Raw genomic sequence first — 11,795 nt, 5'->3', positions numbered from 1 at the left:
TCAGTATTAATTATAAATTTTATTATTAATTATCTCGTTAATTGCTTAAGAATTCTACTGCTCATTAATTATTATTTATATTATTAACTATATGTTTAATAATTATATTAATTAATGTAATTATAATAATTTTTAATTATTAATTATATTACTAACTATTTAACTAAGTTAATTTAGATAATTAATTTATACACTAATTATACTATTAATTATTTAATTAATTTACTTAGTTATTAATATTTTAAATTATATTAATTAAGTTAACGAGTAATGGCGTCAAGGCTTTGCTTTTAATCTTCTCTTGTTCGTTCGTCCTTGCTGTTCGGCTTCGTTGCTTCGCAGGTGTAGAGATTGCACGAGTCGTTTCTTCGGCTCCTTCGTTGCTGTTCGACTGTGTGTAAAGATTGCACGAGTCGTTTCTTCGGACGTTACAACATTTTGATCTGAAGCAAGGACGGTAGCTCGCTCGCTGTGAAGGTAACTTTCTCCCTTTCGCGCGCTTCTTCGGCCAAATCCCGTAAATCCGACTTCTAGCGGGATTAGGATTTACCGGGATTTAGCGGATTCGCCGTAAATCCGCAAATCCGGGATTTACGGAGTTGCCGGATTTACCGCGACTTTTTTTGCGTTTGGCTAGATTTACCGTAAATCCTACTAAAATCTCGAAATAAATCCGATACCAAACACGCCCTGAAGCTCTTCTTCCTTCCCGTTCCCAGTTTCTCTCTTCCATCACCAATGAGAGGAAAAACTCCGGAGTAATACGTCGGTGGCTTGACCATCGAGCTTGCTTACCTTACGAGATTGGAAGCCCTAAATACTTCATTCTCCTTCTCGCCATGGCAACCGGTCAGGACTCCGGAACAACGTTGATGGATCTTATTACCTCGGATCCGGCTACCGTTCCTCCAAGTTCCTCACCGGCGGCGGCCCCAACGACGCTTGGTAAGCCGGTGAACGCGGATCGCAAGCAGAGGAAGGTTACCTTGAGCCAGATCCAGAACGACACCATTTCGGCTGCGAAGGCTTTGAATCCCGTCAAGGTTCTTCCGCAAAGGCAGAGGAAGAAGGTTGATTAGTTCTTTTGTTTCTTTTTTGATTATTTGTTGCAGTACGGAACCACATTTGTTCTGTATGCCTTGTCAAAATTTGGTTATCAGCACATAGAAGATAGGTTAGATCACAAGCAAAGTCGATTCTATCAGTCACCTCAATAGCTTAACGTAGCTTGTTTGGACTGCAAGTGATTTGCTATAAGGGATGTAGGGATCTCTCCTGTGTTAAAGCAATGGCTAAGATATAAACCTTCAGTAGTAGTTAAGATAAAAATGAGAGAACCTACTAATGGCGTCGATGGTTAACTTGCAGCTTCCAGTTTCTTATGCTCAGTTAGCGAGGAGTATTCATGAATTTGCTGCCACGGCAGATCAGGTTTCATTTTACCCATTCATGTTTATATGGCACTGTTTATATTATCTAGTTTTCCCAAGGATTTAGTGCTAATTTCACTGAAATTTTATATTTCAGAAAAGCTCACAGAGGAAGTTAGTTCATCATGTGTTTCCAAAACTTGCTGTGTACAACTCAGTGGACCCTTCTTTAGCGCCATCTCTCCTCATGGTATGGGCTTTATTTCCTTCAGTTTGAACTTCATACGTCCCATAACGATGTAACTCTATACAAAATATTTTTCATAAACCATTAATTGGCATTATGCATTCTGGTGGGTGTGTGTTTGGAGAAAAAGGTTTTTTTTGGGGTGTGGAGCTGAAGTAGAATATAAGCTAAACAATGGAGAGTATAACAGAGGAAAGTCGAACATAAAATCTAAGTACATTCAACCTTCTACATTTCTACTTTAACTGTGAGTTCAATGGCTTATTAACTATAGGTCTTTAATGTATAAACTTGCTGATTGCAGTGTGTTGATCTTGAAATTAGAAGATTTTTTTTCCCACATGCTATACAGACTAAGGATTTTGAATATAATCAAATAGAGTTGTGGCAGTTTTGTGACTTAATTACCTCCTTTTTCTGGGAATTAAAGCATTCCCAATTTGTCGGGCTTATTGATTATTAATATTTTCTTTGTGTATTTGCAGCTTCTTCAGCAATGTGAGGATAGGAATGTCTTGCGATATGTTTATTACTACTTGGCTAGAATTTTGGCAGATAGTGGCGCACAAGGCTTAAGTGCAGCGGGTGGAATCCCTACTCCAAATTGGGATGCACTTGCTGATATTGATGCTGTAGGAGGTGTCACTAGAGCAGATGTTGAGCCAAGAATTGTGGGGCAGCTTAGTTCTGAGGCCTTGAATACTGAAATTGAATGTATTGTACATTTTATTTTTGCTATCAACATATATTTATTTGCAGATTATTTTCTTAGATAGAAATTTTGCTTGAATTGATTTTGAATTTGATGGACTTAGAATTTTTTTTATCAGCTTGAAGAAATAAAAAGCCAAAAAATTGAATTAATTAAGGGTAAATGTTGTATAAAATACAACTGAAATATTTGAAATATTGAGGATCTTTAAACCATGGAAGCAATAGAGAAATGAAGTTTTGAAAATTTGAGAAAGCAAATAACAAATTTACCATTTTACGGTAGATATTTCCTTATCAATTTGATATTGATTATCGTGAAGACTGGCATGCTATTTGAATCAAACAAGATTGATTAAATTCTAGCCTTTGATTGTACCATGATGCTTCAACTTGTTGCACACTTCCGAATGAAATGTTGTTGGACATGAGCATTTTGTTTACTATTAGAAGTGACTTATGTTAAGAAAGGTAGAGGTATTAGATATGACTTATGTTAAGAAAGTAGAGGTATTAGATATGACTTATGTTAAGAAAGGTAGAGGTAGATCTAAAAAAACTTAATTAGAAAATATTAGAAATGATATTTCTTTATTAAATTTAAACGAGAATTTGACTTTTAACAAGACACAATGGAGAAAAATGATTTATATAGCCAACCCCACGTAGTGGGACAAAGGCTTGATTTGTTGTTGTTGTTGTTTGTTCATTAAATGCTATTTAATTTATTCCCCTTTAATATAAATTCACACTATCCTTTCTAGTTTCTTCACACATCTATCTTATATTCTCATATCTGTCATATTTAATTTTGCTTTGTATGACTTCTTTATTACTTGATACTTAGATCCATATAATGTAGCTAATGTATTTATCTTTACTTTAATATTATCTTATTAAATATAGTTTTCTGAGACAATTCTCCATAATAAAACAGCCTAAACTCTCAAAGTTATGTTATTGGCATACCTTTTTTCTTTTTAGAATAGATCTAGATTACTTGAACTTATCACACTTAGGTATCACTTTATATTATGACAGTATTTGATTAATAATTAACAATTTTAAGTTCACTAAAAGTGTATATGTTTTTTTTAGCTTGTCTTATTGATTCTAAGCTTGTTATCTTATTAATATTTTTTTCGTTGTTTTAACTTTTTACTAATTTTAAAAAATGTTTTATGTTATCAACTATTATATGCAAATAACATACATCTTAGTGTCTCCATAGTCAGTACAAAAGGAATGGCCTTTATGTTGATCATTAATGTAGTTCAATGGTGATTAAAAATTGTCCAGCTACTCCATAACTACTACTTCACTTCACCATGATTTTTTTAATTAACTTTATCGTACATTTCTGTCACATTTATCAAAGATTTATTGGTGGGAGTGTGGGACTAATTGAAAAAAAAACCTGGTCATGCTGTTAATGGATTGTAGGATGAGATAGTGGCTGCTTGGTTGCTGTAGTTAGACTGATTTATGTCATTAATGTCTTGCATCCTTTGATTACACGCCTATGCAGATTACATAACATTTACCTTCAGTCGCATACTGTTTAATTTTTTAAATTCTTTTGTCAGTGATATTTTTAGTATTTCTTTTCTTTGTAACGATGTTTGCTTCTTTGGAAGTTCATGCGCGCCGGCTCGCAGCTTTGAAGGCTCTCAGTTCTGCCTCATTCAGCAGTTCTGATATACTGGACAAGCTGTATGAAATTGTTTTTGGCATTCTAGAAAAGGTTTGCTCTGAGCTTATTGATTTGGAAATTCATCTAGCTGCATTGATGAAAAATACTGCCCAGTATTGTATTTTATTTTTCCTTGAACTTTTGATTATCCATCACTCCCCCCTGTCCCATACTTTTTATTTGCCAGAACTCTAGTTTTCATGAATGTTATTTTCATGATTTTCCAGGTTGGAGATGCCAAGCAAAAACGTAAGAAAGGCATCTTTAACCGGCCAGGTGGTGATAAGGAGGTATCACAAAACATTTTTACTTTTTAAATTTCAAGAAGATGGAACTTGATAGTGCTCCTTCATGTGCAGGCTATTTGTTTGTTTAAGTATAATGTTTTTTCATATGTATCATGGTTTTAGTAACAATATGATGGAAGCATATCAAGTTTCAGCATTTATCAATAGAATTTATTTAGTTGTTCTCATTAATTGCTTTAAAAATATCTCTCCTATTTGAATAATGTCATGTGTAATAGTATGCATGAAGGTATCTCACCTTTAATGTCTTTGTCATTATTTTCATAACCTTCATAAAATGATACAAATATAATGTTGATCTTTGATGTAACCTTATGGTGATTGAAAACTTATTAGACCATTCAACAACTTTTTTGTGCTTGTAACTACTTCGTTTAAATATAACTCCAATATAGCTTTGTAATTCAAATTTTTTTTTAGATCAATAAAAATCACATGACGATCTATTTAAAATTCCACCTTCATTGTCGATCTTGCATAAAGCCACATTGATTCTTTAATATTGATTCAATATTTCTCAACCTTTATTCTAATAATCTCTCCATAATATCATTATATGACTTTCATACTCAATTCCTCGATAATCATCATAATTTTTCAAATCTCTTTATTCTTAAAATATTGTTACCATAATTTTTTTTCCAATCATTTTAATCCTTTTGGCATGAAAAGGTTGGAGTAGCTCTAGTGACAGATAAGATTAGAGAGTCACCTTAGATGGTTTGTTCACATAATACGTTAGCCTTCCAATGACCCTGTGAGGAGAGTAGTTGTATTATATCTGGCCTATGTTAAGACAGGTAGAGGTAGACTAAAAAGGCTTGGTTAGAAAGCATTAAAAATGTCCTTTCTTTATTATATTTAAATGAGAATTTGATTCTTAATAAGACAGAATGGAGAAAAATAATTCATGTAATCGACCCCACATAGTGGGATAAAGGCTTGTTGTTGTTGTGGCCTTATGGGTTTCTTTTCAATGATTTGATTTGCTAATCATGCTCTTTATAAAATCCTCCATTATTTTTTATTTTTAGCATAAAATCACATTGATTCTCTAATACTGATTCAATGTTTCTCAACCATTATTCTATTAACAACCATTCCCCCTATGACTTGAAGGTTCAATTCATCTATAATTATAATAATTTTTAGTATTCTTATACTTAAATATTGGTACCATATTATTTCTTTTTCAATTTATTGAATCCTTTGTCTTCGAAGTTTCTTTTTAAAGATTTGTTGATCATGCTCCCCAATAGATCGTGTAACTCTGTAAAATTAATTAGGTTTCTCTTCTGAATTTGAAGGCATCTTCTTCATTGCTAGCTTCAACTAACTTTTTATGTAATTTGTAGATTTGATAATTTAGTTCTTTTCTCTTTGTAGGAATTCTTTTCTTTAAAACTCTCCGCTATAATTTCACAAATGAGTGCCTTTTTTATGTTTTCTTCTTTAAATAATATCCTAATATTTTCGCTCTTAATGCACTGAAGCAGTCAGGTTCTCATGATCTTCAGTCTCTTACTTTAACCTTTTTTTTTCGCACTTTCCTCCCTTTTAATTACCTAAATACCAAATCAAATGTTGATTATATAGAGCACGCAGTTGGCTTGCCATCCAATTTTTTTTAGTAGTTATAGCTTCTATATTTGGGGTTACGGCTGGAAAACATGTAATGCCTGTTACCTAATATACAAAGAAATGGTAGGCGCTCATGATAAGTTAGTCCTTTTGAAGACAAGATTGCCATCCTTTACATGGTTGCCTTGTTGGCGAAATACATGTATATGAGAGTATTTGTCATGATCTTTCAGTTTGAAGCTTTAGTGCTGACTATCAATATTATTAGAAATATATGAGGATGGAAAATTTATTTGTTACTATAGCTGAGTTTGAACAACAGTCTTAGTGATATGTTGGAAAAATGCTATTTTTTTGGTCTGTTCAGCATTTTTTTGGTCTGTTCAGCATTTTTTTTCAGTATCTTAATGGGATGTCTGATTCTATATTTGCAGGCTAATATTCAGAACAATTTGCAATATGCTGCTATTAGTGCCTTGAGAAGGCTTCCTCTCGATCCTGGAAATCCAGCATTCTTGCACAGAGCTATACAAGGGTAGGAAGATATCTTGTTCCAATTCTATTGTCAGATGCATGATACTTTCGTTGTCCTTGAAGTTTCATTTCTTGTCATTGGTTTACTAAGTCTTCATATCCCTCATTCTTATATCAAAAGAAGTTGAGAATTGCATTTTCATATTCGCTAATTAAAAAAAAATGGAATAGCTGATATTCTGAATGGGGACCAACAAGTCTTATCTTCTGGTTGTAGGGATAGGCTTTTACGCAAGCGGGGAACCATTGTGAAAAATAGTAAATTCGATAAAACCTTGAATTATATTAGCTCAAATTGTTCGAACTATGAAATTGTATTTAACCGGATCACCCAACTGTACTAGCACCTTTCAATAATACCACACAATGGTACTCCCTCACTCCCAAAAGAAAACCTACCCGCAGTTACTTCCATCCAGCTATGAGCTTTCCTGACCACTAGCCATGGTAAAATGCATAAATGTTATTGGATTAGGGTGTTATAATAGAAACCTATAGGATTGTGGTGGTAGGTTATTAACCTATTGGAGTGTAGCTACTATTTGAGGGGATTTATTTAGTGGTTGGGTTATAGTAATTCCTTTTATATTGATGGATCAAAATGATTACATTCTTTTTCCATTGGAGGTGATTTAGTTAGTGATAGTCCTAAGTATAATGTGAGGAATATCAATTTTTTGAAGATTTACATTTTTTGTGTTATAATGGATTTATTTTCTTAAGCTCCATAATCAGCCCTGATGCCTTAACCCAACTATTTTGGATTTGGTGTTATGAATTCTCATTTTTCATTCGTTTTTATTGTGTTATTTGAGGTGTTAACCTATTCATCACAAATCATTTGAACCACTTATACTCATGTAATCTTATGTTTAGACATTCTCTTTCTAATTATATGTTAATTTTATCAATTCATCAAATGGGTGCATTTTCTCCCATATTTTATGTCCAAAACGCCCAAATTTATTTTTAATCATCTTATCTTTAAAAGATTTTCCTTAATTTATCCTTCCTAATTTTGTCACATCTATCTTAACATTCTTATGTTAGCCACACTAGTTAGATATCAACAACTTTTTTACAAAAGAACATTCGAATCCATACAATATTGCCGGCCTTGTTGTTGTTTTATAATATTTTGTGAGCATGTGTCCCTTGATGGTCAAGTGAAGATATCTACTGCTATAGGTGATAATAGGAGAGAGTTGTTTGTTCAAAACTATCTACATTGGCACATATTAAGATATATCATTATGGCATTTACGATTAATTTTGTTCATCTTTTCTCTCATTTTTTGCAACGGCTATGTTACTCAGAGTAATCTTCTTAGTTCTTGCATTTTTTTGTCACAAGTGTCCTGCTTAAAAATACTTCTGTTGGTTAGTTTGTGTTTAATTGTTTTCACCATGAAATACCCAATATGAGCATGTTTTTCTCTTGTCAAGTGTGTTCACCTTTTTACCTGTGGAGTTATTGATATGCAGAATTCAATTTTAACGGTTCTATAGAAACAGATGACTGATCAAAATCATATTCGTTTCCACGTTGCTAAATCTCTTGAATTACCTAAATAAGTCTGCATTTATAATTACTTGTAGCCTGCTTTCGAACTAGTGAATTATCTATATATTGACAATAGGGTAGTGCGTCTGATGTATTCAGGCTTTTTACTATGTACAGTTCTTCTGAATTCGTTCTAGGAGATTCTCACCTTCATTAATTTTACTGTGCAATCATTGTAGGGTTTCATTCACGGATCCAGTTGCAGTGAGGCATTCTTTGGCCATCATCTCTGATATAGCCATGAGAGATCCTTATTCTGTAGCTATGGCTTTGGGTCAGTCTATTTTTTATATGATTACATTCCACATTATTTATCGCAATCAGTACTTCAACTTTCATTTATTACTCCTAAGTTCATTCTTGCATTGGGCATGGATGTTGAAGAACAGTGCAGTGTGAAAAATCCTCATCACCCATCTGTCTTTCACATGATCCAGTAAATTTATGCCAGGTTATTTGTGTTATATTTCGCTCATAAGCTAACATTTTTCATATTTCCTCTTATTTTGCAGGAAAGCTTGCACAACCTGGAGGTATATTTCTTTTCCTTTTTGTGTAGCTATTCTTATTGTAGTAAGATTTAGCATTAAAACTCATGCCTCTTCTCTGACATTTTTGCAACAACAATCCTTTATCCCTTTCTTCAGCATCTGATTTCTGTATATTTGAAAGTATTGCTATATGAAAGTGAAAATTAGTTGTTTAATTTTATGATTCTGCAACGGGTTTTGGATTATGTGGTAGAGACATGTACCTTTTTTCTTCCTTTTTACTTATTCTCTTTGCTTTTTTTGGTTCTTTTACAGTTTACTATTTTCTTACCCTCTTTGTAGCAGAAAATGATTTATAGTCTTAGAGAAACTTTGTTCTGCTACTGAAATTCTCTTCCCCTATTATGCTTGCCTTCTCTCTTTATCCTCCATAAAACTGAACTGAATTTACTCATTTCCCAGGAAAAGGGTTGTTCTATTGTCATCAGACTTCATTTTGCTGGTTCATCCCAGTGCCTTTTTCTAACAGAATGCTTTCCTCATTTCTGCTTCTTTGCAGCTTGCCAAGTTGCATTGTTTCTGGTTATTTGTAACTTAGTCTACGTCATTGCCCATGTCCTAGTTATATTATAAATAAATTCATCTTGCTGTCCATAATCTTTTGTTTTGTGCTTTCATGTTCTGAAATTCAGTTACCATTGAGGCTTAGTTAGATTATCTCTGTTCAGTTGTTCCACATATTTCATTAGATTGTTACCTTCACTTAATTGTGTTGATAAATGACTTAATCTGATAAGCTGAGTCAAATATGATTTGAAAATTTGAGGTTTGAGTAATCCGATTATTATTTGAGTTGAGTTTGGGTTTGAAATCTTGACTCAATTAATTTTTTGGTTGAGTTTGGGTAGACCTGAAAGTCCAAATTTAACTTGAAATTGAAATTCGAGTTTTGGATAAACGGGTTAGTTTCTGAAAACGGGTTGTATTTGGATGGAACATGTCATGCTGATCTAAAAAATTGTATGATCTATATAATAATATGTCAAATGGGTTGAGTCGAGTCAATGTTGTGCTAAACATTTTAATTCATACGAGAAAAAAGTTGGGTTTGGGTCAAACATTTTTTGGGTTGGGTCAACTTAAGGTCAAACCTAAATATGACCCCCCAACTCAAATTGACACCCCTACCTTTGTTATTAGATTTTCTCTTGTTGGCCTCAATTGAGTAGTCCAAATTGGCTCTATGTTGGTTACGCTTTAGTTCTAGGAATAGGGCTTATCCGGCATAAAGTTTGTTTGGCTTGGACGTAATATAGTTGTGTTTGGTGCAACAGATGTTCCACATTATCTGAATATGTGTTGCCATGAAACATTCCTTAGCTAATTTTGAATGTGCAACTACCAATGGAGTATTTTGATGTTGAAGTTTCCTTGAGATTTTCTCGGGATTTGCTCATCTGGTGTATGGAATCTTGATTTGGGTGTGAAGTATTACAAATTTATCAGCCTACACGTTGGGATCTCAAATCTCTGGTCGATGTTCGGTTGGCAAGTGAAGATATATCTCTCGCTATTTTTTTTTTGTTGAGAGTATGCATATGATAGTGATTAATGATTCTATTAGTTTTTCATGCATATAGTTGGGCCGCAGGTTAGGAACCTTTCAATTTATGTTTATCTCATGTGAGACCTGATGACATGAAAGCTAAATCTCTTAGTTTTCTCTGTGAATTGGTATCAATAGCAGGTTGCTTATGCATACTTCTCTAGAGGTAGCAACATGGATCGATTGATGAGATTTTGGAGGACAAGCGATAACAATTAGGTAACTTGGCCAGCTTTTTCTTAGAGCTATGTGTTGTTGTGTGACTTAAACTTATATTTGAGGCATTCTTGGGCTTTTTTATGAAAGTTTAGTGTACTATGGTAAGGTCTAGTGAGTGTTGCATGAAAGGATTATTTAATTAAACCATATAAATCTTAGTGTCTCGGTGGTGCTTAATCTCTTATTCTCTTTTGTGATTGTTTTCTGGTTCATTATATTCATTTTTGGTTAAAGTTCATGCATAAAGGTTATGCACTTTTCTTAACAAGTGATCTATGAAAGATTAATGAGAAACAAAATAGTCATGAAGTGAGATTGGAGTAATTTAATGAGTCAAATAGTTTTGTGCTTTGGAGTTTGAAGATGTGGTGCTCTAATCCAACCCAAAATTTGAAAGGAACTCATGGGGTGCGTGCATATGCTTGAGACCATGAGTGAAGAAGATAAGGCATAGATGAATGAAAATGTTCTCTCAATAATTTAGTTATTGATGGGGTTGACTGAAAATGTTCTCTCAATTCAAGGATTTTGTGGAATTCATTTAATTGTGCTAGGCGATTTCAAAAGAAAGTCTCTTAAAGAGACCTACATGTTTGTTTTTTTAATTTTAGGTGAAAGATGAAATTACATTTTTTGGCTAGGTGATGAATTTAGAGTTTGGGTCTAGATAAAAAACTCTCTTGGTTAATTGGATAAAGTAGGCGGGCCATGACTTTGAGGCCAAAGGATAGGATATGACTTATTTGATTGGGTCAAATGAGTAACATTGGCTTTGACGCCAAAAGAAAGATAACTCCGGTCTAATTGGGGTCAAATAAGAAAGACTACTAGGATTTGGTCCTAGTAGTCTCTTGGTTTGAAGTGGGTTCATAGAAAATGTATTCACTCACTTGGTTATTGGTTAAAGAAAATGAAGACCTTTGTTTCACGAGCTTTGATGCCAATGAAACACAAGAACCCTATAGCTTTGAGGCTAAGATGAGGAAGTTATGTGATTTTTATTGCGCATAAAATTGGGATATTTGTTTGAAGTGGGTTCAAACAAATATATAAGGAATAAACATTTCGACTTCTAGAGAAAACCAAAGAGAATGTCCCAAATTTAGAAATTTTAGGGATGAGCTTCTTTCATTTAATTTGGTAAAATGAATAATGCATGCTAGGTATGGAGTTCTATGTAAAAGATTGGGGATTGCTTAACTTTAAGGTCACACAAATAAAAAAAAAAATTCTAGATTTTGGCTCTAGAATAATTTAAGGTCATTTGTAAACCTCCATGTAAGATTTTGAAAGAGCATTATGACAAAGAGCCTGAATGAGAAAAGTTTAGATTGGAGTTGGTCCAATCCAAACCAAGACAAACCAAGAAAGGCCTAAGGATTATCTTAAGGTTGCTTGACCTCTGGAAGGGTCCTAGACAGATGCTAAGTTTCTTTTGAAACTCATTAAAAGTTCTTATGAAACGTTTAAG

The 11,795-nt window shown here is 33.5% G+C and overlaps 1 protein-coding gene across 1 annotated transcript in view; it reads left to right on the top strand.

The window, feature by feature from the left end:
• Positions 1 to 308: 308 nt before the first annotated feature.
• The window catches only part of LOC110114162, a 39,492-nt gene continuing 28,005 nt past the window's right edge, over positions 309 to 11,795 (top strand). The window contains exons 1-10 of the mRNA XM_020846946.2: positions 309 to 477; positions 720 to 1,070; positions 1,369 to 1,431; positions 1,528 to 1,620; positions 2,103 to 2,331; positions 3,966 to 4,072; positions 4,249 to 4,311; positions 6,345 to 6,445; positions 8,188 to 8,282; positions 8,521 to 8,541. Coding sequence (XP_020702605.1) covers positions 840 to 1,070; positions 1,369 to 1,431; positions 1,528 to 1,620; positions 2,103 to 2,331; positions 3,966 to 4,072; positions 4,249 to 4,311; positions 6,345 to 6,445; positions 8,188 to 8,282; positions 8,521 to 8,541 — 1,003 coding nt within the window. The 5' untranslated portion in view covers positions 309 to 477; positions 720 to 839. The remainder of the gene's footprint in view (positions 478 to 719; positions 1,071 to 1,368; positions 1,432 to 1,527; positions 1,621 to 2,102; positions 2,332 to 3,965; positions 4,073 to 4,248; positions 4,312 to 6,344; positions 6,446 to 8,187; positions 8,283 to 8,520; positions 8,542 to 11,795) is intronic.

This window comes from Dendrobium catenatum, unplaced genomic scaffold (assembly GCF_001605985.2).
Source record: "Dendrobium catenatum unplaced genomic scaffold, ASM160598v2 fragScaff_scaffold_716, whole genome shotgun sequence".
Taxonomy (NCBI): domain Eukaryota; kingdom Viridiplantae; phylum Streptophyta; class Magnoliopsida; order Asparagales; family Orchidaceae; genus Dendrobium; species Dendrobium catenatum.
The sequence above is the reverse complement of the archived record's forward strand: the minus strand, read 5'-3'. Positions and strand labels throughout refer to the sequence as shown.